Source organism: Saccharomyces paradoxus, chromosome XIV (genome assembly GCF_002079055.1).
Source record: "Saccharomyces paradoxus chromosome XIV, complete sequence".
Lineage (NCBI taxonomy): Eukaryota > Fungi > Ascomycota > Saccharomycetes > Saccharomycetales > Saccharomycetaceae > Saccharomyces > Saccharomyces paradoxus.
In genome coordinates, this window is record NC_047500.1 from 437,674 (window position 1) to 465,411 (window position 27,738).

Genomic DNA, 27,738 nt, shown 5'->3' on the forward strand with positions numbered 1-27,738 from the left:
ACTCTCTCTGCAATGTTCAATTTTATGTTTTAGAGATGTTGTTTATTTTTTCTTTACCCGGCGACCCGTATTATAAGGTCGAAAGTCTATGACAGCTAGAATGAAACGAAAATAGTAAACCATAATAAGCATATAAAAAACAGTCAGTTCTTCCTTACTTTTGTATATATTTTCAGATGTATGTACTCTTTCAACTTTATAGATTTATTTTTCTTAGCGTTCCTTCAATTATTTCTTTTTATTAACTTATAATACAACAGCCGCCCGATCCGCTCTTGGAGGCTTCACTGGTGTTACTGCCGGATGCAGCTTGCTGTTTCCTGGCTTGTTTAGCATTTGGAACTTGGCTTGTCTTATTGTTATTATTTACACGATTGTGAACCGTATTAGTGTTTTGGGCGTTGGTCTGTACAGCTTGGCCCGTGGAATTGTCTATATCGGAATGGTCGGTTTGTGTCTTACCATTTGTTGTCTGGTTGCCCGCCAACCCCGCCTTAGTCTCTATGCTTGCATTCTTGGCATTCACGACAGTTGTACTACTGTTGACGTTTTTGCCGTTGGCGGCATTGCTCATCTTCCTGTGGCCACTGCTATTTCTAGGCACAGAACTGGCACCGCTCCCTTTTGTATCTTGAGAATTTTGCTTGGAGTTCTCATTTTCTGTCAAAGTCTTGTTGTATTTGCCGCCTTCGTCTCTGACTAATCTTGCTAGGGTGTAAAATGCTTCTTCCACGTTGATTGCTTGCTTAGCAGATGTCTCCAAGAAAGGAGCGTTCATTTGCTTCGCCATGTTCAACCCATCCTGGTAAGAAACCTGCTTCTCGTTTTCTAAATCAGATTTGTTACCAACAACCACAATTGGTACGTAGTCGGTATCTTTGACTCTCAATATCTGCTGATAGTAAGTCATGAGCTCATCAAGGGACGACTTGGATGTTATAGAGTAAACCAACAGGAATCCTTCGCCGTTGCGCATATATTGTTCCCTCATAGCAGAGTATTCTTCCTGCCCGGCAGTATCCAAGATGTCCAAGATAGATACTTCATCGTCAATCACCACTTGCTTCCTATATGAGTCCTCAATTGTGGGATCGTATTCATCTACAAAGTGTGATTGAGTCAATTGTATGGTTAATGCAGATTTACCAACACCACCGCCACCAACGACGACTAGCTTGTACTCTCTTATATTCGATTTGTTCAAAGGCATTTTTATCTTGTATATATTATCTTCTGTTTCAATAACGATTATTCGGTTTTTTTGCGTAGGTCTTGCGTATCGTTGTGCTCAAGCAACTTTCTTCTAGTTGATTAATATAGTGCAGAAGAGTCTGATAAAGAGTGAATGAATAAAATGAAAAAAAACAAAAGCCGGATTGTGTACGCCAAAAGAAAGTGAACGGTTCTAGGCGATAAGAGAAGACAACGGTTAAAGTTTTAGATGTTGGGGTACTATAAATGATTACTCAGATTTTTTTGGTAGAAACGTTCGCTGGTGTGAAGCTTGTTTTCCGTTTTCTCAGATCCCCTTATTCCAGCTTTGTTTCCGCCTTTGCTGATATGTTCCGTTTAATTTCTGAAGACCCGCCTAGCTTCCCCGTCCTGGATGCCATGCTCTAGGCAGAGACATGGCGCAGGGGCGAGGCCAGGGGCAAAGGGGTCAGGCAGGAACCTCCAAGGGGGGGAGGTGAATAAAGAGGTCTTTTAAGAACCAAAGCGATTAGCCACGCCATTCACGCACGGTACGGCGATTATACTAAGTTGCCGGCGTTGCTACGCCGTGACAGGTCGTATCATTCAAATTGTGTTGCGCCTGGCATCATCATTGCTTTGATTATCTGGACCCGTGGGGCCAGTTATCGCGCAGATCCATCGATATACGGCCATCTTTGTTAAAATTGCTAAGGTATATATTTGTTTTGATTTGGTACATATTTCTTTAGAACAGATATACACCCGATATTTATTTCACAGTTTTTTTTTACAGTCATCACAATACCATTTGCCCTTGGGTAGAGTTTCGAGCCCAATGCATGGCAAATGGAACCATTCTAGCTCACAGTCTGCACCATCACAACCCACCATTTCCCCGTATGCTACTTGGTTACAGTAGCAGTAGAGCGGTTCACCATAGTCGTTCGTTTTCGGTCTTGATATCCTGCTATTGTTGCTGTTTCCGACGCCGCTAACTCCCCTGGACGCTGTAGATGTGCCCATTCTATTATTATTGACGGCAGTAGCCGTGCTGATAGCGTTTGGTGAAACGGATGTAGTAGCAACTCTCCTCTTGCGTTTTTTGGTCTCTGACTCAGCAATGTTGGTATTGGCAGCGTTGGCTCTTTTTCTTGAGTTGGTGTTGTTACCAGTGTGGTCTTGGCTCCCCTGCCTGCTGCCTCCATAGCTTGCATCGTTCTTTGGGTCGTCTTGTTGCTGTGTACTGGCTGAGTAATGTTCTCCTTGCCTCCTGTTGGCAGCCATGGCCTCTCTTCTTGATTCGCTCTTTAGTGCCTGCGACGATTTGCTGTTTGATTTGCTTTCTATCTTTTCCATGAGTTCGTGATGTAAGTGCATTGCTGGATGGTTATCCACACCTAGCCTTAGGCCTCTGGGAATTTCTGTGTTCTTGATCGCTACCTCATACGCCAATTCTAACCTGGACGTCAGTCTGTCTAGATTATCCAACATAATTGACGACACATGCATTTTTTCCTCCAGCGACGGCATCAGTTCTTCATAAATCTTGTTGATATTATTGAGTAGTCTTACTTGTGTTCGGTGATCTTTATTGAAATCTTTCTTCAAGAACTTGTCTATCCTTTCGTTCAAATTTGGCATAGAATGCACGCATTTCGCATCTATTTCGTGTAATAACGTTAAATACCTTGATGTGGCCAGTGGGAATTCCTCCAACACGTCAGTTATGTCATTTAATCCAGGGAATAGGTTCGCCGGTGAACTCATTTGTATGTGTTTCTGACGATGCACGCAGTTGCTGTTTTTGATGTTGCAAGGCTTCAAAGTTTTCTCCTCCGTGGTCCGTCCTGTTGTAAATGCCTAACTCGCTTCCTTCAACTGCTTTTTCTCTCTTCCCGACCTCTTTCTTCTTCGTGTACATGCACTCTTTCCTACATAATATATTTTTCAAGGGCATTTTTTTTTACCTTCCTTCGGGAATCGTCAAGGATATGGAAACTATAATGGCTGCGTGATTAGTTCTTTCAAGAATACTGAAATGAAAAAGCCTTGCCACTAACAGTTGAACTTGAGAATTGTGTGGGTAATTAGATAATTGTTGGGATTCCATTGTTACTAAAGGCTATAATATTAGGTATATAGAATATACTAGAAGTTCTCCTCGAGGATATAGGAATCCACAAAAGGGAATCGATAGTTCTACATAGTGTTATTATTTTATCTTCTTTCTTTTTATATGTTGTTATTCATTATCCTATTACATTATCAATCCTTGCATTTCAGCTTCCATTAGATTGGATGACTGTTTCTCAATCTTTATGTCATCCTCTTGCACCGCATATTATAATATACTATTAAATAGATGATATTAGAATTTCATTCCAACATACCACCCATAATGTAATAGATCTAATGAATCCACTTGTTTGTTAATAGTTTAAATATTTTTATTGGGAGGGGTTTTGTCATCACGTCAGCAATGTTCCTTTTGGTATCCACGTAGCATACGTGGAGGTTATTATTTGATACTTCGTCCCGAAGTCTCATTGCTTTGGTACCGAAAAATCTGTTTCTAAATTTCTCTTCATTTTTGGACATAACTATACTGATTGTAGATCTGCTGTCAGTAAGTAAGCCTTTAATGATTGATTTCCCATTTAGTTCTTGTATAAGGTGACTCAAGTTATTTAATAATGGAATGGCTTCACTGATTGCGTGTATTTCTGCTTCTGTGGTTGAAGTACATGTTAATGAAGCTTTTGTTGATTTTCCTCCGATCACCTTTCCATTTAGTAAATAGATATTACCAATCTGAGATTTGTAATATGGTTGGTTGCCATAAGAGGCATCGCTTATTACAACTAATTTATTTTCTGGTTTTGCAGATTTGCTTTTGTGCCATATTAATTGTTTGTCTCTAGTGTCCCATAAGAATTGTATCAATTCATATGTCATGTTTAACACTTGTTTGGACGGAAATAGTATATGTTGTGCAAGTGTGTTGATATAGTATAATAGGTCAAATCTGAATTTATATCCAACATATGACGCTAGACCTATCAACTTTTGCATTTCATGCACCTTCATGTTGTAGTCGTCTTCTTCTAGCTCTAGCTCCTTCTGGTTTACATAGAGACCTGGTTGGCCTGGAGCACCAAGTTTTCTTCCTTTTGGATTCAAAGGTACGTTTAATTTGGGTATTTTCTCAGTTAATGAGTTTTCCATACCTAATTTCATGTATTTACCTCTTTGATATTTGATTTCTAAGCCAAGGATGTCGTATTGAATTTCATCATCGCTTTCACCTAGATTTATAATCTTGGTATCGTATTGCATCTTGAGTTTTGCTATAATTCTTTTATTTGAATTTAAGTCTTTGCTGAACAATATCATATCATCGACGAATAAGCAAATTGTTACTTGACTATTCTTAAATACGCATGACCATCCGCGAACTTCTTCCATATCACATTGTTCAATCAGATATGATTTGATCGTTTCATACCAGTTTGCACCACTTTGTTTCAAACCATAAAGTGATTTCCTCAACCGTATTAACTTGTTGTTCATTCCTAAATGTGGTGGAGGTCTTATGTATAATTCTTCTTTGATGTCTGCATACAAGTACGCCGAAGATATGTCTAATTGTGTAATGAAGGAGTCATCGTCTAATGCAAGTGATAGGGATGTCATCAACGCATAATGATGTACAGTGTTGGATTGCATACCTGTATCGTACGTATCAGGATGCTGAATGTCACCTCTTGCAACAAATCTAGCTTTATGAGTTCCGTCACGTTTCTTGTTGAAGATAAACATTGAGTTTATTACTCTTTTAGGGTCTATTTCTTTTCTGTAATAATATTTGTCAGTGTCCCAAGTATTCATTTTCAACAGTTGGTTGACTTCTTTGTGGTATGCTTCGATATATTTTTCCTTTTCTTTAATATCTTTATTATAGGTGATTGCCTCATCGTATCTTAAGGTTGTTCGTATTGGTTTGATTGATTTTACTGCTTTTACAGCCGCGATTAGATGTATTCGTTTCTTTGACCTTGGAGGTTCTAAGCTACGCATATTCTTACTATTCCATGTGTCTCGTGATACTTCAATTTCAGTTTCATTATCTTCTAATGATCTTTTCTTACTAGTGATAGTAGCAGAGATATTAGAGTCATCCATACCACCCAAACTGGAATTAGTTTGATGAGAATTTATCGGTGGGAGTTCTTTAAATGGGTCAGGGAATTCGGTAGGAGATTCTGGAGATAGATCAGGGAGTGGGAGATCAGCGATAATAGATTCCTCGGTATTCTGTTCAGAAACATTAGTTGGCGTTTTGATAGGAACAATATTGTGCGATGAATTATTTTCCGGTGGAGAAGCATCGATTGAAGGTGAACGATGTATAATCCTTTTCTCAGTCTCTTGGTCACTTGTCTGCGGAACAGTTTTGTTGTTGGTACCACCCAAACTGGGTATTGTCACGTTTGTAGAGTCAGTATCAATGTCGCTGTGTGAGTCTGAGTCACTCAAATTATCAGATTCACTGGCTTGGTATGAATTTTGTGTGTCAGATTTGGACAAAGGAGTAAGTAAAGGAACATCTGATTTATTTATACCACCCGAACCGGCACTGTCGGTAGCAGAAATTTGGGGGATGTTAGATCTCTTCTTAGATGGAAGAATATTAGATTCAGATATGTTGGGATCAACTTCTTTGGGTGCACGAAGATTGATTTCAGATATAGGTTTTGAATCTTCAGTATGAGTTGATGGAGGTGGGGAGTCAGTTGGAATCGGAACGTTTGAAGGGACATTTCTCTGGTGGTCAGGGTTCAGTTCTACGTCAGATTGAAAATCATGGTCAGATTCTATGTTAAGATCGTTAGATTGTTGGATCTCATTTGAAGCAATGAACGATTGATATGAAGCAGTTATACGATTCACGTCTTCATCGAAGGTGAGTGCGTCGTAATTGAATTGGTCTAATCTGGATTCCTTGCCCTGAAGAATAACGTAATTAGTTGTATCTACTGTCTTCTTCAAAGATGGGACATAGATGATATATCCATAAGAGTTTCGAGATGGATGTAGAGCGTAGCCAGGAATGCCACGAGGATGAATTTTGGAGTCAGGGTTATGATTATTGACTATAACGGGTTGACCGAAAGGTAATAAAGTACTGATGTCGAGTCCTGCCAACCCAGCGAGTTGTCTTGCGGATTTTTTGCTTTTAGGTGAAGCTAGTGAGTTCCGTACGATAGTAGAAAATTCGACTGCCGAGAACCATAGATGATTCGGTAGACCACTACATTGCAGTTGAGTACGACAGTCATCTAATAAGGTACGGTTCAGCCGTTCAGCGACACCATGTGCTCGGGAATCCGCTGTGGTTGTATAACATGGGGTTATGCCATATTTTTCAAGGAATTTATGGAGAGTTTTGTTAGTGTACTCAGAACCACGGTCCATTTGAATAACCAAAACATTGGACTGAAACTGGTTTTTAATGAAAGCTAGTATCTTAGTAAAGATATCGAGAATAGAGTCCTCGCGACGGTCGTGTAATGGATAAACCCAACGGAATTTTGTTTTCTCATCAGTGAATGAGATGAAATAGGATGGTGCACTCTTTGGTAGGTTGTGAACAGGCCCAAATATGTCAGTATGTAAGTATTGAAAAGGTTCATATGAACTTTGGTATTTTAGCCGTGATCCTATGATATGTCTATGTTTGGTGCTTTTGCCGATTAAACAATCGGGACATTGATAATCAGTAGCGTTAGACCAGTCAACATCTGATTCATTGAAATACGTAATAGTGTTCTTTTTAAGTGAATATCTAATTGTCTGGGCATTGGCATGCGCAAGCATCCGATGAATGAAAGGATAAGGATACTTACGTGTGTTTTCACTTGTGTGAACGTTATTAATTGTGGGTACTGAGATGTTCGACGGAAGCAAGTACCTTTTAGACACCCAGTAAAAGTCTCCATGTTTTACGATAGGTGCAAGTACGGTGCCGTCAGGTCGTTCTAAGACGTTTTTGGTAAAGCACGCTGTAATATTTAGTGCAGCCAGTTCATTCAAACTGAGTAAGTCATAGGCTATGTTAGGTGTGTGCAATACCTTTATTGTTGTTTTGGTGTCGTCCTGGAAGTGAAATTGAAGATCACCAACAGCGTTAATTGGTATATTGTTTTTTTGAACATCAACTACGCTTATGTCGGGATTAGATATCGCTGAGTGTATGTGATGGGCAGATCTTATAAGAGTTCGTGATGCTCCTGAATCAAGAAGAAGGTGTCCAGGAAGTTCATCATCGGAATGATTCGTATGATTTACTGTAGATTCAGTAAGTTTCTGGCCTAAGATGAAGGTCGTGCTTATTGTTCAATTGAATCGGTTCAGTAGTTGATTTACTGATGGAATCGTTGTCAGTGCTGGGAGAGTTATTAGATGTGGATACATTATGAGCCCTGGCTGTTTTCGATTTCGAATTATTTGTTTTTTGAGGATTCCGAGCTATAACTTTGGGTTTGGTTGTATTCGTATAGGTGTGAGAATCATTCTTCTCATCACTCGGATTTCTCCTGTAATTAGGTTTACTGTTTCTCGATCCCTGTTGTTCTTCATAAATAGCATGGATATCTAAGAACAGTTCAGCAACTGTCATATTTAGATGTCGATGACGTGTGTAGCGTAAAAATTTATATTCGCCAGATAGACCTCTCATAATTAATTGGCATGCGACCTTGTTATTGATATGAATGCCATTATTATTTAGTCTGTCGATAATGTTTGTGACTTTTGTTTCAAATGCATCTGCAGGCGGCGCTACCATGAGAATTGTGTGGGTAATTAGATAATTGTTGGGATTCCATTGTTACTAAAGGCTATAATATTAGGTATATAGAATATACTAGAAGTTCTCCTCGAGGATATAGGAATCCACAAAAGGGAATCGATAGTTCTACATAGTGTTATTATTTTATCTTCTTTCTTTTTATATGTTGTTATTCATTATCCTATTACATTATCAATCCTTGCATTTCAGCTTCCATTAGATTGGATGACTGTTTCTCAATCTTTATGTCATCCTCTTGCACCGCATATTATAATATACTATTAAATAGATGATATTAGAATTTCATTCCAACAGAACTTGCCTTAATTACCTATATATACGTCATTTGACCTGTATTTATACTTAATGAAGCCATGATTATAGACGGCTGAAACAGGTAATACGCAATCAAGGAATGGGCGGAAATAGCAGATAATGCATGGACAATGGCCTGGATAAGACATCGCATCTTCTTAAAGTCACGTGGGATCTTCTAGAATTTCCAATGGTTACCACAGAGCTCACCTGTTCCTCAGTTTTCTTCTTCTGACTAGCTAACTAATTCCAATGTCTAGGTTTGATATTTTTAGGTAGTATTTTAATGATTATTTATGGTATCATTTCCAACAATAAGTGGTTGTTTGGCCGAGCGGTCTAAGGCGCCTGATTCAAGAAAACATCTTGACTGCAGTTAACTGTGGGAATACTCAGGTATCGTAAGATGCAAGAGTTCGAATCTCTTAGCAACCATTAATTTTTTATGTTTTTTATTTATTGCGTTCAGAACCCGAGAGATTGAGGTAAGACGTATTTGAATATGTTAAAACACCAATTAAAGCATCTCTATATTGACAGATACAAAATATATTTAAGTATACATTCATAATTATTTTACTTGAATTAAAAAAGCCTATTTTTTGGACCTCCTTTTGTATTCTCATAACTATGTTTCTTTTTTTATTATTTTTCCTTAATATTACTTTTCTAAAGTATGACAAATGATGAAAATGATAGTCATCTCACTATTTAGTTGGTCTGGCTTGGAATTTCAAAAACAATTTGTTTGCCAGTCAACTTGTTGTAGACAGCTTGGAAAGATTCCAACTTGTAGTCGATTTGTTGGACATCCTTGGAGTCTAATAAAACCTTTTGGATCTTATTACCACCGACCAAGTATCTAACTCTCTTACCAACAATTTCAGTTGGGAAAACCATGTCTTCCAAAACCTTGTCGTGGACAGCAGTCAAAGTTCTGGATCTTGGTCTCTTTTGGACTTGTCTAGATGTTCTAGATGGTTTTGGCAAGATTCTTCTTTCAGCCAAGAAAATAACATGACGGTCAGGGAATTTCTTTTCCAATTCACGGGTCAATTTGGTTTGGACCTTGTGGTATGCAGACAAGGCTGGAACTGGAACAAAAAGGACTAATGCTTTCTTACCACCGGTAACATCGATCTAAGCAATAATCAAACAGCGTTGAAATATAGTTAGTAACTGAACTCGATCATTCGTATCAAAGACGGGTTTGTGATTCTGCTTCTTGGCGCAAGATCTTTGTTGTATACTTTTATTTATCCATCCAACTTGGTACTGATTAAAAGAGGCATTATACTTCCCAAATTCATCACAACGGTGTCCACGGTATTTGACGGCGCTCTAAGTTACTGGGACTGGAAGATGTGAAAATTCCTTGTAAATACTACTCAAAATGACTCTTTTTGGGATTTCAGAAAAAACGTCACTGGAAGGAATCACAATGTTGCTGCACCCAAACAAAATAATTTAACATACTTCTCTGATAGATTTAATTTGCAATGGTCTCAAGTCAGCCTTTAATTCTGGAGAGGAGCTTTCTAGATCGATGAAGGTCTTGGCGACTTGTAATTCCAACTCACTTGGAGCTTGGGATAGGATCTTGGATTGGACAGAGGACATTGCTCAGTTGTGTGTCTAGTCTTTAACGTGTTGGTTTCTCTTCTATTTGCGTGTTTAAAGTCAAATAACGTATATTATAATCATAGTCAATAGTGTTCAGCATTTCCCTCGCCGCGAATTAAGGCGCCTAGTGGCCCCATTCTTCCCTAGAGGCAGGCCGGAAACCCATAGTGTCTGGAGCGTGACTGAATGACATTTGGGGAAGTCACCAAGTAACGGTCCGCACACTTGGCCTGCATTTTGCTCGGCCGCTTGCTTTTCGAAATACTGAATTTTCAAAAATATTAAAGTAATGTACGGCTTTAAAGAGGTACGGATGGAGATTGTAAAGATTTGACAATTTTCGTTATTTTCCGTTCCTTCCGTAAAACTATTACGCAGAATGACAGACAGTTGCCGTTTCAGTATCGCTACTCCCGCGTACGAAACTCAACTGAACATTTCTCTATGGTGTAAGATCGTGGTAGATCAACAGGGAAATAATGTAGAGAGACCGATCATTCTCTATAAATAAATATTCTTTATTAATTCTATATAATGACGAATGTTAATATTAACCCTCAATAAAGTAGTGATTAGGAGTGGTAATAATCGTTTGTTTAGTGGATTAACATCAAAGATTCATTTGTACTTTCAAAAAGTAAGAGACTAAAAATGGCAAGCTAACAACCATTAGCGGATATTGCAGCATTAAGAAAAAGGAAACACATTCCATTTGAATTGGGTCTGTTATTTCTGGCGGTGTAAAACTGGCGGTGAAATATATAAGGGTAGTCATTGTTGGCAAGTTCCAGCTGATTGCTATAACGAATAACAGCATTCTATCGTCTTGCCAATTAACCCATCCGGCTTTCACTAACCGATCACACCATAGGACACCAAAAATTGGCATGACACATTGTCTCAAAATGACGAGTGTCACAGCAGCTTTCCAAAATCCTGGGTAAAGGTTGCCAATTTTTAATCTTCCTAAAGTTGCTCCTAATAATATCAACCCAAATGGAACACTTGCTGCGCCAACATAACTTGTAAAATCCATGAAAAAGCTTAATGGTGGTGCATTGTCTGGTGCTTGCCTTATATGAGGAGTATTAGCTGTAGTCACAAATAAAGCCTTGACCCATGGGATGAATGCAACAATTAAGGCAATGATCACAGCCATAGAGCACGGCCTTAAACAATTCTTCAGGAAGAACACCAGTAACGGGGTTAATGGGAATTTCTTCATCCACTCTGGTAATGATTCGCCGGAGGTTTCAATATCCTTTTTACTTACAGTAGCATCTGATGTTAAGATCCTGGTTAGGTTGGCAGTTTTTATAGTTTGTAAAGTGGAATTTGACCTAATTGAATGAGCATCGTTCATATCAATACCGTATAAACTGGAGTTCCTCCTTAGATGACCATATTGATCAACATTGGAGTATTCCCTGATGAGATGGTGTATGTTCTGAGAGGGCAATGCGCGCATGTCAATGGAGCGAACAGGTTCCAACGCCGCCATAGACATATTTTTTGGGTATTTTTCATCCAGGCAATTCTCTTCTAGGGCTGTAGCAGTGTTGTAAGCTCTCGGTTGGCTCGGAGTTCTACGTGCTCTCATAGTATCTATGCTACTGTTATAACTCTCTGATGTGTTATAGGAATGTATCGTTGAAGCAGATGATTGCCTATCTAACGGATTTGAGCCAGAAGTTACCTGTGACCCCTCGCTTGGAAGGCATGCAATAGTATCTCTTGCCTTTGTATGGACTGGTTTTGTAATATTTGAATTTGAACAAGTGTGTAATGGTGACAAGGGAGCTATATTGCTTGTTGATTGTCTTGATATTGGGGATATGTCTGCGTTTCCATTCGCCTTTGTACCTATAGTTTCAGTGAGAGTATCGCGAGCGGTGTACTTATCATTGAAAAGCTGTGGCTCGTTTGACAATAAACTCTTGTTTGTATCCGTATTAATGGTATTTGCACTTACTGCGGGTTGCGTCGCCGTTGTTTCTGAAATCCTAGCAGCATTTTCATCGTCATTGTACTTGAAATCACTTTCAATCAGTCGAAACCCACCCAAATTGAAAATGCAAATTAGAAACATCGTCAGAAATATAATGACGTTGGCCACACCTTTGTTACCTTCTTCTTCTGAAAATATAAGCCCTTGATCCATGGATTGTAAATATGCAATTGGTAAATCACTTATATTCGAAAACATACCACCGGCAAGAATACCGCCATACCATTGTTTGGGAACAGGCAGGAGTAGCCTAACAACATATGCGAAAAAGAGCCCAGTGCCAAATATTAGGAGGGCAGATAAACAGATGATTCCGACAGATTTGATGTCTTCATCTTCGATATTAGCGACGATCTTGTTAAATGACAGACAGGGCAGTAAAACCGTTAGCACGATATCGGAAATGATTCTTGTTGCCTCCACTGGCAGAATTCCCATCTTAGCCATCAGAAAGCCGACACCTATAATCAAATAAATCTTGATTATCGGCTTAACGGACGCCCATATTGCTTGACCCAGAGTGATGTGCACCATGGAATGAAATTTTGAGGTTCCGGTCCCTTCTTCTATCTATTTCTATAATTTTTTCAAAGAAAATTGTTCTGTCACCAATTAGTCACTGTTTATATCTTCTAAGATGATGCTTTGTGACAATATGCTGTAAAAGTGTTATTTATTTGCGAAAGTAATGAGAAATAAGTTAGTTTTATCCAAAAGGCAAGGTATCCAAATATGGCACAAAAAAGCAACTGTTATGCACAATGTGGGCATACAAATGCAGACAGGATGTTGAAGCTTTCGATCCAAAGGTCAAAGTCATCGAGTAGGACATCGTAACCTTCGCGCAAAGTGTAGCCGTGGCGGGTCACGTGGCCCCGGAGATGATGATGGCGCGGTCCAACTTGCCAAACGAGGTTACCAACAGTTTTCGGGCAGATAAGGCAGTAGAATAGGGTGGCAACATCTTTACGGTTACTTTATTCATCGTGACTGGTTTGTGTACCTTCCGTTGGTTTTTATGTTCAGGAGACATAAAGTATACGAAGCCGTTATACTATTCGTGATCCAGGTCGAAAATTCAGCATCATTAAGGCATATAAATCGCAAATAGTGGGTTGCACGAGGCTTTCAGTAAACGGTGTCATATGTTTCTCTAGTTCTGTCGGTTTGTTGGCTATAAAGAGTTTGTCTAGTAATCGCCGTCTATTCTTGGGACCATTAACACAGGCAAGGACATTGAAACTTGGCTATAAGTTCCGTCAAAGGGGGAAAAAATTGCTTTGGAGAAAGAATAAAAAAATGAATGGTCAAGATTACGATGAAAGCTCTTCTCCTGCGGCTGCTACCAGTAGTTCTGCTTCTGGAGATCCACGAATGGGTAAGAAACAACGGTTTATGAACCTCATAAGAACCACAAAGGATGTCTATATTCCCAACTTGACGTCATCCATATCTCAAAAGACGATGGATGGCATTAGGAGCACTACGAATTCCTTCGAAGGTTACAATGATTCGCCTGTGCAATTGCCGCATAATACTATGATAACGTATTTCCCAACTTATACCACAACTAACTTAGTTAACTCTGACGGTTTAAGTGCTCCCCGTAAAGATTTCGAAACTACTGTCAGATGTGCTGTTTCTTATCCAGGGAACCCTGCGAGCAGAAGAAATAGGTGGTTGCTTTCTCTCTGCAAACAATATCTTAGGACGGGGACCGTGGAGGCCGATGCTACACCTGTCGCTCCCCCTCATCTCGAAGAGGATTCTGGAGATTTAACCGATTCCCAGTCAAGTATAGAGAGTTCATTGTCTTCAAAGAGCGAGAATAGGTATTTACATATGGGAATTCAAGAGGAAGATATTTTAAATGAAAGAATTCAAGGATTTTTGTCGAAGAAAGTTCCTAATACTCCAATAGTGGTAGATCTCTTGCCCAAAGATAGGCTTGGTGGGGATACGGCTTCCTTTTTTGGTACCACGGACTCTTATGGTAATTTATTAATCAAGGCAGAAACAGATTTTTTACCTTCTAAGATCAATATTACATTGGACGCCCCTACAGAAGGTCGTGCAGATCCCATATCCGAAACCTTTCCGGTTAATTATGTTTCGCCCTACGGTATTGGTTTAATTAGTGATATTGATGACACCATCAAGCATACTGGCGTTACGGGTGACAGGAGATCGATGTTTCGTAACGTATTTATCCATGACGTAAAATCGTGGGTAGTAGATGGTGTTCCTCTTTGGTACAAGACTTTACATGACGTTGCAGATGTTGATTTCTTTTATGTTTCCAACTCTCCTATTCAAACTTTTCCTCTTCTGAAAGAATATATTTGCACAAATTTCCCTCCAGGTCCAATTTTTTTGAAACAATATTCTGGCAATTTTTTTTCCACTATAATGACTTCAAGTGCAAATAGAAAAATTCAGCCAATAACTAATATATTAAGGGATTTTCCCAAAAAAAAGTTTATTCTGGTTGGTGATTCTGGTGAACATGATTTAGAAGCGTATACCACTACTGCTTTACAATTTCCGAATCAGATTCTGGCTATTTATATAAGATGCTGCTCCAATTCCATGAGTGATGTCCCATCGCATGATGAAGAAGTTATGAAGGAAGTGAACAATATTATCGAATTGCAACAGCAACCGATGCAAATAACCAAATCTACCGCACGTACCAGGAGAAGACCTCCGCCACCTCCCATTCCTTCCACCCAAAAGCCATTGCTGACAGAAGAGCAAACCGAAAGTATAAGACTATCACGCCGCAATAAAGATGAGAATAATACTAAAGGAGTTGTGCCCCCACCGTTACCGAAGAGACAGTTACCTAGCCTAGACACCGATACCTACTATGTTCCATCTTCACAAAATGACTATGGCATGTATGGTGCATTTATGGATAAAAAGGCAGACGAATGGAAGAGGAGAGTGATGGACTCAATTCAAAAATTGAGCAATCAAGACACTACATTGATGTTCTTTTCGGATCCAGCATTAAGTTTGGAAGATAGTATCCGCAGAATTAGGGAAAAGTATTCAAACTAAATACGCTGTTATTTATATAAATTGGGAGGAAGTTTTAAAAAATTGTACATACATTAAGTGGTCTTTGATATGAAGCTATTTTCAGCATTTTATAAGAGAAGGTCGTCTTCTTTTCCCCAGAGTGCGTAAACTAAAAAAAATGTTATAGAAGAGCCAAACGTAAATAATTAGAATTCATAAAGACAAGAGTCAAGAAAATTTTCGCTTGCCGATGACTTGTCTATCATTTAAGTAACTGATAAATTTTAGGAAGCATTCCAGACTCTGTTTGTCTCTCCACTCCAACTTTATATCGCGTAGCGCACTTGGTGATATGCCATACCCTGACATATCAATTTCCAGGGGGAGGGGGTCCCTTAAAGGGCAAAGCCTCATCCTCATGTACATAAAAAGAAATTGGTAGCGTTTAATAAATAGTTTCCATGTCGTATGTTGGGAGAGGCCAGCTGAATGAACATAAAAACGACCAAATAGAGTTGGATCTAGCTTATTTATTACATTTTTTCAACATCAAATTCAAGTAGAATGGATACAAGCACAGCAGCTATCCCAAGGTTTACTATTAAAGTAGTTTTACTTGGAGAATCTGCCGTCGGCAAGTCCTCAATAGTCCTCAGATTTGTATCTAACGATTTCAAGGAGAGTAGAGAACCTACCATTGGTGCCGCATTTTTGACAAAGAGAATTACAAAGGACAACAAGGTCATAAAATTTGAAATATGGGATACGGCAGGCCAGGAAAGATTTGCTCCTTTAGCGCCTATGTACTATAGAAACGCTCAGGCTGCTTTGGTAGTTTTTGATGTTACCGATGAAGCGTCTTTTTATAAGGCCCAAAACTGGGTCAAAGAACTACACGAGAAGGTGGGAGAAAATATTGTTATTGCACTGGTGGGAAACAAGATAGATTTGTTGAATAATGATGGCGAAAATTCAAATAGGGCTATGAAGGAACCGGAAGTACAAAGTCTTTGCAAACGAGAAAACCTCTTGTATTTTGAAGCAAGCGCTAAGACTGGTGAGAATATACACCAAATATTTCAAACAGTGGGTGAAAAAGTACCATATCCTAAACAAAACACACAACAAAACTCTGGCCATGATCACACAATTACTGACAATCAACGATTCGATCTCGAATCAACAACTGTAGAAGGCACCAGAGAGACTGGGAGTTGTAACTGCTAAACAGTAAATAAAACAACAGAAAACGCGGGATATTCAGTGTCTTAGCAAGACTTGCCATTCAAAAGAGCGATTTGCAGCGACAACAGGCAAAATAGTGTTCACAACTGTCAACTAATTTTGCAAAACAAGCACATTCTTTGTCTCACTTCTATTAGCCGCAGCCAATATACTTTTTTTAGGGGTGGGAATTTTCATTTCCAGATCGAAAATCACAAGGCCTCTACGTTACGTATGATAGTTTGTAATTTATACAAAATCAGCTAACGTCATTTTGACAATGTCCCAATGGTAAAGTTGGCGAGAATCGGACAAGACAAATTAGAAGTAGATACATATCGGAAATATTTTACTATGGATGGGCACGAATATGCAGATCAAAGAGAGAATGAAGCTATGGCTCGAGTGATCATATCATTCCTTAAGTATGAAGAGTATGCTCTGAAGGAAATTTACAATTTAAGAGTGAAGAAATGGGAATCGATTTCGGATCGTCAGAAAGCAATGGTCCCAAGCTATACAAAATATTTAGCAAACCTGAAAGCTGCAATTCAAGAGAACGGCAAGTTCTTTAGAAGCATCGCCGAATATACCATGCAATCAATAAGCTTTAGACCGGAAGAAATAGTACAACCCAACGATTCGGATATGTGTAAAACCTGCTCTTTACTTACGCAAGTTTATAGGGAATGGTCCGCTGAAGCCATTTCCGAACGTAACGGCTTGAATTCGAGGCTCATACCATTTTTGAAGACCCTATCACCTCCTAAAACCGACATTTTGATACCAGGTTGCGGTACAGGACGCCTTCTCGTGGATCTTGGCAGGATGGGCTACAATTGTGAAGGTAATGAATTTTCCTACCACATGCTGCTTGTATCTCAATACCTCTTGAATGCAGGGCTACTCCAAAACCAAACCATCATCTATCCCTTCATACACTGCTTTTCCCACTGGAATAGAATCGAAGATCAGTTGTCTCCCATCAAGATTCCGGACATAGAGGCGCGTTCTTCAAATAAAGGTATGGGGTCTATGTCGATATGCGCTGGCTCGTTTGTCGATTGCTATGGTCGAAATCAAGGCACAAAGATCTCGTCACATTATACATTTTCGCGAAGGATGCAATTAAATAGAGCAAAGGCCGAAAACTCCAAAGATGTTGTAGTAACAAACTTTTTTATAGATACCGGATCGAATATCTTGGATTATTTGGATACTATTGTTCACGTTTTAAAACCAGGCGGAATCTGGTGCAATTTCGGCCCTTTTCTTTATCACTTCGAAAATGACCATGGTGTTGAAACTACCTACGAAGTTAATCCTTACTCCGGATTCCAAGACAAGATTAATGACCATACACCACTGATGGGTCTAGAGCTTTCTAGCGATGATATCATAAACATTGCTACAAATCGCCTGAACTTTGAATTAATACGGAGAGAATCCGGAGTACTTTGTGGGTATGGCCGCTACGCGGGTCCAGAAAGTTGTGCCATGCCTGGATACATGTGCCACTTTTGGATCCTAAAATGGAACCCACTTAATGAATCATAGGCCTACAATTATCTAATTGCACTACATGAAAGTTGCTGGCACAGCCGTCCGAACCATTCGGAATGTTACCCGCGCGGAAAATTCTTTTTGCTCCCTCTCTTGCTCAGTTCTGTTTACCATATTGACAGTACAGGTTATCAGCCTAGATCCAGCGATACGTAAAAGCCCCCAATTTGAACTACATATCATAGCTAGAAGAAAAGTGACTTGTCATAATTAATTGACTGTATAAATTCCTTTTATTATTTTAGTCCTCAGGTAAATTTGTCATTTAAGGCCATCAGCTTCAAAGAATAAGGAATCCTTATAAGTGAAAAATTGGGGAAAATTACTAAAGATGCCCCCAAACTCCAAGAGTAAGAGAAGAAAGAACAAATCCAAGCAACACAATAAGAAAAATGGGAACTTGGATCCTGAACAAAATATAAATCCTACGCAATTAGTACCTCGAATGGAGCCCGAGCTATATCACACAGAATCGGATTACCCAACTTCAAGAGTAATAAAAAGAGCACCCAATGGCGACGTCATCGTAGAATCAATAAATACGGACGATGATAAGAAAAAGCGTACGGCGAATTTGAGCCATACTAAAGATGATATGGATTCAGCTTCTACATTAGCTTTTACTCTAGATTCTCACTGGGAATCATTATCGCCAGAAGAAAAGAAAACTATTTTACGAATCGAAAAGGAGGAAGTATTTAACGTCATAAGAAATTATCAGGATGATCATAGCTGCAGTTGCTCCGTTTGTGGACGCCGTCATTTAGCAATGGATCAAGAAATGGAGCGTATATATAATACACTTTACGCCATGGATAAGGATAAAGACCCCGAAACCAATCCTGTCAAATTTCACTTAGGCATAATAAAGGAGCTACAAATTTCCAAAAATCAACAACAGAATGATTTTTCTCCCACAAAAGGTGAAGCTGGAAAAGATTTCCTTTCATCGAGTACAGTTGGCTCCCTGAAAGAGGAAGTGCTGCATTTCAAACAAAAGCAACTTTCAAAACAAGAACCAACACATAATGAAACAGCGGACAACACTTCATTACTTGAAGAAAATTTGAACAATATACACATTAACGAAACTCCTAGAGCAATTTCCACAAGTTTTGATTCTGTGAGCGACGAGGAGTTGAAGCAAAAATACTCTAACTTCACAAAAACATTTATTTCATCCCACCCTAAAATAGCGCAGGAGTACGTTCAAAAAATGATGATGTATCCAAATATTAGAGCATTGACTGATGATTTAATTAATAGCAACGGACAAGGCTTTCTAAATGCGATTGAAGACTTTGTGCGAGATGACCAGAGACCAACATCAAAAATAGACGATAGCACCACTGAAGATAAAGCTTCTTACGCAGATTTAACTGATCCAAAGGAGTTTACGACAATGCTACATAGTGGAAAACCTCTAACAGAAAACGAATATTCAGACCTTCAGCGCAACATTGCTGAGAGGATGACTAATGCGTACGACACAACAAGTAAGCAATTCAAAGACGTATCACAGTTAGAGAAGGAGCTATTTACACGATTCATGTCAGGAAAGGACAAAAAATCTTTCAGAGAGTTGATAATACAATCCTTTAGAAAAAAGTTCGATGGGGAATTAGGTCCATCTGTCCTGGCAGCCACTTTAAGTTCGTGCTTTTCATCTCAATCGAAGGATAATTCGTTGGATACTGATTCTATATACGAAGATGAAGATGAAGAAGATTATGATGACTACTCAGAATACGCTGAAGATAGCGAAGAGGCTTCTGAGTATGAAGGGGTAGAGGCAGTCAAAAAACTTGCACAGTATGATGAAAAAAATGATGAGGTACGTGACATATTGCATTTGAGTCATGATCACGACCGTAAACGAGAGAACCATCCTCACCATCACTATCACAGTGTCAGTACACATAGCGAGGATGAATTGAGTGAAGAGGAATGCGTCTCCGATATCGAATTACCGCATGATCCTCATCAACACTATCACCACGATGATGGAATCCTAGACGAAGATGAAGATGACTTGGAGGAAGGGGATGAAAATGAAGAGGATGATGAAGATGATACTTATGACAGCGGTCTTGATGAAACCGACCGTTTAGAAGAAGGTCGAAAGTTGATTCAGATAGCCATTACGAAATTGCTTCAAAGTCGAATAATGGCTTCATATCATGAGAAACAAGCAGATAACAATAGATTAAAACTCCTACAAGAACTAGAAGAAGAAAAGAGAAAAAAAAGAGAAAAGGAAGAAAAGAAGCAGAAAAAAAGAGAAAAAGAGAAGGAAAAGAAGAGACTACAACAATTAGCCAAAGAGGAAGAAAAACGAAAAAGAGAAGAGGAAAAAGAAAGGCTGAAAAAGGAATTAGAGGAGCGTGAAATGAAAAGACGAGAGGCTCAAAGGAAAAAAGTTGAAGAAGCCAAACGGAAGAAAGATGAGGAAAGAAAACGTAGATTAGAAGAGCAGCAGCGGAGAGAAGAGATGCAAGAAAAGCAACGCAAACAGAAAGAGGAACTGAAACGCAAGAGGGAAGAGGAGAAGAAACGTATTAGAGAACAGAAAAAAATAGAACAAGAAAAGCTACAAAAAGAAAAGGAAGAAGAGGAGAAACAAAGATTAATCGCAGAGGATGCGCTGAGAAAACAGAAATTGAGCGAAGAACAGGTACCTGCGGACATCCGTTCTACAAAACCTCTTACTGAGAATGGAGTTTGCAACTCTGTTGCATCTCAATTGCATCCCGACATGATTAGTTACCAAGAGGATAATGGTCGCAGTATCAATGATGAAATACTTAAAATGGTTAGTAGCGTAGCGGCATCCAAACCAGTTTCACCAACCGGATTTAACATTCATGATCTGCTTCTTCCTTCATCTGACAACCAGATAGCTACTATGGAACAATCACATTTGTCTCATCCAGGCAACCAAAACAGCCATTTTGGAAGCGCAACTATTCCAAATGCGTTAGATTTGTCTGCAAAATCTTCCTCACAGGCTGAAAACAACTATTTGATGAACTCGCAAACTCTGGAAAATACTAGTCTGTTGGTGCCTAATGGCTCATCGCCAACTAAGCTATTGCCAAATGCCTTTGGTTTATCATCTTGGGATGGCTTGACAAATACATTGTCCAATAACCCTACTTGTAAACCACCGATTATTCAAACAACAAGAATGGAATCAGAAGCCCAGAAATCCAGTCCTCAACCAGCCATACCATCTTTTGGACTACCCAACGATGGTACTCATCGGAAATCGTTTACTGACGAGTTAAACTCTTTGACTAGCATGCTGTCCTCTGCTGGGTTCGCGGATACATCACTTTCATCATCAGGATTCCCCCCATCACAGCGTTCTGTATGGAACGACCAAAGGAGTTCATTTTCGGGACCGACGACTGCAGGGAACTTTAACAACAGCAGTATACAAGGCGGTGTGTTGCTGCCACCAACATTGGGAAGCGTTGAATCATTTCCAAACCGAACTTCTATCTGGGACAACAGCAGTACTCCTATGATAAGCAAATCCGAGCTAGCTGGTCGCAGTATAACTGGTACTGTACAAGATACCCCTACGTTCATGACATCAAACATCTGGTCTAGCAACAGTCAATATAGTTCACCTTATTTGGCTAGCAATGCTCTTCAACTCCCTGGAATTTCGAGCGGAGTGGATGAAAGCCACATCCTGGATAGCATCTACAATGCTTACTTAGTTATTTCCCCGCAAGATAGCTTAAACCAGTATGTTGCTATTGGGAGACTATTCCAAAACGTAGTCGGGCTTAACCTGGATTACTCAACATTCATCAACAAACTGATAAGCATGCAGGCAACCTACAATTGCGAGTTCTTCACTGATAGCAATGGATCTATTACGCACGTTCGATTCATGAGAGAAAGTCCCACAGGTCATTCGAAAGGGCTGCTAAACCAACTCTTCAATGGCATGAACGATCCAACTACTACATCTTTCACGTCAAGGCCTCATACCTCCGCAGCGGCCACCTTTCCGATTGCCTCTTCAACTACGCAAACCACCTAAATCAGCTCCAATACTCAAAACCACAAAATTCTACGTACATATATAATTCGACGAAAATTTAGAAGAGACACTAAACAGTCGTACATCTATATTCAATGCAACTCTCACGTAGGTGGGGCTGCAACACTAAGAAACTTTACCCGGCGTAAAATTTCCGTTTTTCGCAGGAATGTGAATGATAATAGACTTTAGTACAACCTCTTTTGGGTATAGCGTATATTAGTTATTCATCAACAATTAAGTCCAGAGTTAAGTTCTCCAAAGGTAGATACTCTAATAGTTTGAACCCAAAGTCTCCAGATCACGTTTTAATTAAACTGCCGTCGCATACCGCTGTTAACGATTTGTGTGCAGACATCAATTGCTGAAACGTTCTGCTTTAGTTGTGCTTTTGATCCGGTACCATGTCTGAAAAGGCCGTTAGAAGGAAACTCGTTATTATTGGCGATGGTGCTTGTGGAAAGACGTCTTTACTATATGTATTTACACTAGGAAAGTTCCCAGAACAGTATCATCCCACAGTATTCGAAAATTATGTCACTGATTGCAGAGTAGATGGAATAAAAGTGTCTTTAACTCTTTGGGACACAGCCGGACAGGAGGAATACGAACGTCTTCGTCCATTTTCCTATTCAAAAGCAGATATAATATTAATTGGGTTTGCTGTAGATAACTTTGAATCACTAATCAACGCAAGAACAAAATGGGCAGATGAAGCATTACGATATTGCCCTGACGCACCGATCGTTCTTGTGGGCTTAAAGAAGGATTTGAGGCAAGAATCCCATTTCAAAGAGAATGGTACTGATGAAATGGTTCCCATTGAGGATGCAAAACAAGTTGCGAGGGCTATTGGTGCCAAGAAATACATGGAGTGTAGTGCGCTGACTGGCGAAGGTGTGGACGATGTCTTCGAAGTAGCTACAAGAACCAGTTTACTTATGAAAAAGGAACCAGGGGCCAACTGTTGCATAATCTTATGAGAGAAAGCTTAAACTGAATTGATACATTATCTTTTCTCAAGGGAGGGGGATGAGAACAGCCCCATGTTGTGATTTTAATGGGATTTCATAGATATAGTGAAATTACCTGAAGAGCCGTATCGACGAATGCATATATAAAAACATAAAACCATTCAATAAGTTTGTACGTTAATATCTTACAAAATCTTATCAAAAGCTTTATCAGAAGTAAAATATTAAACGGCTATAGAGAAATAGCACAGGAACCAGAGCTCAATGTGCTGCGCCGATTAGCTAAACGGAACTGCCTAGCTCGATTATTTTTCGTTTATATACTTATTTACGCTATAGCAGTTCAAATTCCTTACGAGGCGATGAGTGAGGAACGCGCTAATGAGACGCGTTTTTTTTTTTTTTTTTTTTTTTTTCAGCATAATGTAAACATAATGCATTGCCGAAGGAGGCAAAAAAGAAAAGAAAGGAAGTGATCATCATCTTACATCCAACCCTGTCGTAGTGCAGATCACAACGATTTAACTTTAAGCTTGGTTCAAAGGAGTCATAAAGATCAGTACGGCTAACCATGTCAACTGAACCGACAAGTGCTTCTGATAAATATCAGAAAATTTCTCAACTGGAACACATCTTGAAAAGACCAGATACTTATATCGGTTCCGTTGAAACCCAAGATCAGTTGCAATGGATATACGATGAAGAGACCGATTGTATGATTGAAAAAAAAGTCACGATTGTACCAGGGCTGTTCAAAATCTTTGATGAAATTTTAGTCAATGCAGCAGATAATAAAGTTCGTGATCCATCAATGAAACGAATCGATGTAAACATACATGCTGAGGAGAATACTATAGAAGTGAAGAATGATGGAAAAGGTATTCCCATAGAGATTCACAATAAGGAGAATATTTATATTCCTGAGATGATTTTTGGTCATTTGTTGACATCATCAAATTATGATGACAATGAGAAAAAAGTCACTGGTGGTAGAAACGGTTATGGTGCTAAACTTTGTAATATATTTTCTACTGAGTTCATCTTAGAAACTGCAGATTTAAATGTTGGTCAGAAATACATTCAAAAATGGGAAAATAACATGAGTATTTGCCACCCCCCAAAAATAACATCTTACAAGAAGGGCCCGTCATACACAAAGGTGACATTCAAGCCGGATTTAGCCAGATTCGGAATGAAAGATCTAGATAATGATATCCTGGGTGTGATGCGTAGAAGGGTTTACGATATCAATGGTTCTGTTCGTGACATTAATGTCTATTTGAATGGTAAGTCTTTAAAGATAAGAAATTTCAAAAATTATGTTGAACTTTACTTGAAATCACTTGAAAAAAAAAGACGGCTGGATAGCGGTGAGGACGCTACTGCCAATTCCGATATCCCGACTATCCTTTATGAGAGAATAAATAACAGATGGGAAGTTGCTTTTGCGGTTTCTGATATCTCTTTCCAACAAATTTCTTTCGTAAATTCCATTGCAACTACTATGGGTGGTACCCATGTTAATTACATGACAGACCAAATTATCAAAAAGATCTTAGAAATCTTGAAGAAAAAGAAGAAAAAAAGTGTCAAACCTTTCCAGATCAAAAATAATATGTTCATTTTCATTAATTGTTTAATTGAAAATCCTGCATTTACCTCACAAACAAAAGAGCAGCTGACAACAAGAGTCAAAGATTTTGGCTCCCGTTGTGAGATTCCTAATGAGTATATCAACAAAATTATGAAAACTGATTTGGCTACAAGAATGTTTGAAATTGCCGACGCAAATGAGGATAATGCGTTAAAGAAGTCTGACGGTACAAGGAAAAGCAGAATCACTGATTACCCCAAATTGGAAGATGCTAATAAAGCTGGTACGAAAGACGGCTATAAATGTACTTTAGTTCTAACGGAAGGGGATTCTGCCTTGTCATTAGCCGTTGCAGGTTTAGCTGTTGTTGGTAGAGATTATTATGGTTGTTATCCACTCCGTGGTAAAATGCTGAATGTCAGAGAAGCAAGCGCCGATCAGATACTGAAAAATGCGGAAATTCAAGCCATAAAAAAAATTATGGGTTTACAACATCGTAAGAAATACGAAGATACAAAATCCTTAAGATATGGCCATCTTATGATCATGACAGATCAAGATCATGATGGCTCGCATATTAAAGGTTTAATTATAAACTTTTTAGAAAGCTCATTTCCTGGTCTTTTGGATATCGAGGGTTTCTTACTTGAATTCATCACCCCAATCATCAAAGTTTCCATCACTAAACCAACAAGAAATACTATTGCATTCTACAATATGCCAGATTATGAAAAATGGCGAGAGGAAGAATCTCACAAATTTACTTGGAAACAGAAGTATTATAAAGGATTAGGTACTTCTCTAGCAAAGGAAGTCCGTGAGTATTTTTCTGATTTAGACAGGCATTTGAAAAAATTTCATTCTTTGCAAGGAAATGATAAAGATTATATTGATTTAGCTTTTTCTAAGAAAAAAGCTGACGACCGTAAAGAATGGCTAAGGCAATATGAACCTGGTACTGTTTTAGACCCTACTTTAAAAGAGATTCCAATTAGTGACTTTATTAATAAGGAATTGATTCTTTTCTCTTTGGCAGATAATATACGTTCGATTCCCAATGTTTTAGATGGCTTTAAGCCTGGTCAAAGAAAAGTTCTTTATGGTTGTTTCAAAAGAAACTCAAAAACGGAACTCAGGGTGGCTCAACTGGCACCATATGTGGGTGAGTGTACGGCTTATCACCATGCTGAACAGTCATTGGCACAAACTATTATTGGACTAGCCCAAAACTTTGTTGGGTCCAACAATATTTACTTGCTGTTACCTAACGGTGCTTTCGGTACAAGAGCTACCGGTGGTAAAGATGCAGCAGCAGCGAGATATATCTATACTGAATTGAATAAATTAACTCGCAAGATATTCCACCCTTCTGATGATCCATTATACAAATATATACAAGAAGATGAGAAAACAGTGGAGCCAGAGTGGTATTTGCCAATTCTTCCTATGATCCTTGTTAACGGCGCCGAAGGTATCGGCACTGGCTGGAGCACTTACATTCCTCCATTCAATCCATTGGAGATTATAAAGAATATAAGACACTTAATGAACGACGAAGACCTTGAGCAAATGCATCCATGGTTCAGAGGATGGACCGGTACCATAGAAGAAATCGAGCCTCTGCGTTACAGGATGTACGGTAGGATTGAACAAATTGGAACTAACACCTTGGAAATAACCGAGTTACCAGCCAGAACTTGGACATCGACTATAAAGGAGTACTTGCTTTTAGGTTTAAGCGGTAACGATAAAATAAAAGCTTGGATTAAAGATATGGAGGAACAGCACGATGACAATATCAAATTCATAATCACGTTATCACCTGAAGAAATGGCTAAAACAAGGAAAATAGGTTTTTATGAACGATTTAAACTAATCTCCCCCATAAGTTTAATGAATATGGTCGCATTTGATCCTCACGGAAAAATCAAGAAGTACACCTCTGTAAATGAAATTTTGAGCGAGTTTTACTACGTCAGGCTAGAATACTATCAAAAGAGGAAAGACTATATGAGCGAAAGGTTACAACGGGAGGTAGAGAAATACTCTTTTCAAGTAAAGTTCATTAAGATGATTATTGAGAAGGAGTTGACAGTCACCAATAAGCCTAGGACCGCTATTATCCAAGAACTTGAGGATTTAGGGTTCCCAAGAATTAATAAGGAAGGTAAGCCGTTTTATGGAAGTCCCAATGCTGAGATAGCTGAACAGATTAACGACGTAAAAAGTTCAACTTCTGACGGAGAAGATGAAGAAAGCTCACACGAAGATGCTGAAAACATTGTAAATGGTCCTGAGGAACTGTATGGCACATATGAGTATTTATTAGGAATGAAAATATGGTCATTGACTAAAGAAAGATATCAAAAGCTGTTGAAACAGAAACAAGAAAAAGAGACAGAATTAGAAAACTTGTTAAAACTTTCCGCAAAAGATATATGGAACACTGACTTAGAGGCTTTTGAGATTGGATATCAAGAATTTCTTCAGCGAGATGAAGAAGCGCGCGGTGGTAATGTTCCTAATAAAGGGAGCAAAACCAAAGGAAAAAGAAAGAGAAAGCTTGCTGATGACGACGACTACGATCCATCAAAAAAGAGCAAGAAAACTACTGCTAGGAAAGGTAAAAAAATAAAATTGGAGGATAAAAATTTTGAAAGAATTTTGTTAGAACCAAAATTAGTAACGAAAAGCAAAGGGCCTACAAGGATTAAAAAAGAAATAACGCCTCCTGTTTCAGAAACAAAAACAGGAGGAGAAGACGAGGAGGAGAATGCTCCTTCCACGAGTTCTTCTTCTATTTTTGACATAAAAAAAGAAGATAAGGATGGAGGCGAATTGAGTAAGATGTCAAACAAGTTTAAAAAAATAAACACAATTTTCGATAAAATGGGTTCTACTTCCGCTACATCCAAGGAAAATACACCAGAAAAGGACATTATAGCAACTACAACAAAGCCAAAGGCTGCTAAAAAAGCACCTGTGAAACCTAAATTGGCCAAGAAGCCAGTCAGGAAACAACAAAAAGCTGTAGAACTGTCTAGTGAAAGCGACCTAGAAATTCTAGATTCATACAATGACCAGGAAGATAGCAATGTGGATGAAGATGATGCTATACCCCAACGACCAAGAAGACAAAGGTCATCAAGAGCTGCGTCAATTCCTAAGAAATATTACGCTGATACTTTAGAATTGTCTGACGACAGCTTCATCGAAGATGATGAAGAGGAAGAACAAGGATCTGACGTTTCTTTCAATGAAGAGGATTGAATAATATCTTTCCTGGAAAAAAACACCATCTTCTCTATAAGT

General features: G+C 38.9%; 10 protein-coding genes and 1 non-coding gene across 11 annotated transcripts; 7 read left to right on the top strand and 4 right to left on the bottom strand.

Annotated features, from left to right (window-relative positions):
* Nucleotides 1-241: 241 nt before the first annotated feature.
* Nucleotides 242-1,210, bottom strand: RAS2 (Ras family GTPase RAS2; the record flags this gene model as incomplete). Its single annotated transcript, XM_033912952.1, has 1 exon — nt 242-1,210. The coding sequence occupies one exon, from the start codon at nt 1,208-1,210 to the stop codon at nt 242-244; it is 969 nt and encodes a 322-aa protein (XP_033768843.1).
* A 758-nt stretch (nt 1,211-1,968) lies between these two features.
* On the bottom strand, nt 1,969-2,961 carry PHO23 (Pho23p; the record flags this gene model as incomplete). Its single annotated transcript, XM_033912953.1, has 1 exon — nt 1,969-2,961. The coding sequence occupies one exon, from the start codon at nt 2,959-2,961 to the stop codon at nt 1,969-1,971; it is 993 nt and encodes a 330-aa protein (XP_033768844.1).
* Nucleotides 2,962-8,679: 5,718 nt separating this feature from the next.
* SPAR_Ntrna5L lies at nt 8,680-8,794 on the top strand. The gene has a single exon. It is a non-coding gene; the product is annotated as a tRNA-Leu (tRNA).
* A 276-nt stretch (nt 8,795-9,070) lies between these two features.
* RPS7B (40S ribosomal protein eS7) lies at nt 9,071-9,979 on the bottom strand (the record flags this gene model as incomplete). Its single annotated transcript, XM_033912954.1, has 2 exons — nt 9,071-9,499; nt 9,836-9,979. The coding sequence occupies 2 exons, from the start codon at nt 9,977-9,979 to the stop codon at nt 9,071-9,073; spliced, it is 573 nt and encodes a 190-aa protein (XP_033768845.1).
* A 613-nt stretch (nt 9,980-10,592) lies between these two features.
* On the bottom strand, nt 10,593-12,524 carry SPAR_N02160 (uncharacterized protein; the record flags this gene model as incomplete). Its single annotated transcript, XM_033912955.1, has 1 exon — nt 10,593-12,524. One exon carries the CDS (start codon nt 12,522-12,524, stop codon nt 10,593-10,595), a length of 1,932 nt encoding a protein of 643 aa, XP_033768846.1.
* Nucleotides 12,525-13,289: 765 nt separating this feature from the next.
* Nucleotides 13,290-15,053, top strand: APP1 (phosphatidate phosphatase APP1; the record flags this gene model as incomplete). The annotated part of the gene is made up of 1 exon (XM_033912956.1): nt 13,290-15,053. The coding sequence occupies one exon, from the start codon at nt 13,290-13,292 to the stop codon at nt 15,051-15,053; it is 1,764 nt and encodes a 587-aa protein (XP_033768847.1).
* Nucleotides 15,054-15,578: 525 nt separating this feature from the next.
* Nucleotides 15,579-16,241, top strand: YPT53 (Rab family GTPase YPT53; the record flags this gene model as incomplete). Its single annotated transcript, XM_033912957.1, has 1 exon — nt 15,579-16,241. One exon carries the CDS (start codon nt 15,579-15,581, stop codon nt 16,239-16,241), a length of 663 nt encoding a protein of 220 aa, XP_033768848.1.
* A 351-nt stretch (nt 16,242-16,592) lies between these two features.
* On the top strand, nt 16,593-17,795 carry SPAR_N02190 (S-adenosylmethionine-dependent methyltransferase; the record flags this gene model as incomplete). Its single annotated transcript, XM_033912958.1, has 1 exon — nt 16,593-17,795. One exon carries the CDS (start codon nt 16,593-16,595, stop codon nt 17,793-17,795), a length of 1,203 nt encoding a protein of 400 aa, XP_033768849.1.
* A 337-nt stretch (nt 17,796-18,132) lies between these two features.
* NST1 (Nst1p) lies at nt 18,133-21,858 on the top strand (the record flags this gene model as incomplete). The annotated part of the gene is made up of 1 exon (XM_033912959.1): nt 18,133-21,858. The coding sequence occupies one exon, from the start codon at nt 18,133-18,135 to the stop codon at nt 21,856-21,858; it is 3,726 nt and encodes a 1,241-aa protein (XP_033768850.1).
* A 404-nt stretch (nt 21,859-22,262) lies between these two features.
* Nucleotides 22,263-22,841, top strand: RHO2 (Rho family GTPase RHO2; the record flags this gene model as incomplete). Its single annotated transcript, XM_033912960.1, has 1 exon — nt 22,263-22,841. The coding sequence occupies one exon, from the start codon at nt 22,263-22,265 to the stop codon at nt 22,839-22,841; it is 579 nt and encodes a 192-aa protein (XP_033768851.1).
* A 562-nt stretch (nt 22,842-23,403) lies between these two features.
* TOP2 (DNA topoisomerase 2) lies at nt 23,404-27,696 on the top strand (the record flags this gene model as incomplete). The annotated part of the gene is made up of 1 exon (XM_033912961.1): nt 23,404-27,696. One exon carries the CDS (start codon nt 23,404-23,406, stop codon nt 27,694-27,696), a length of 4,293 nt encoding a protein of 1,430 aa, XP_033768852.1.
* Between the last annotated feature and the right edge of the window lie 42 nt (nt 27,697-27,738).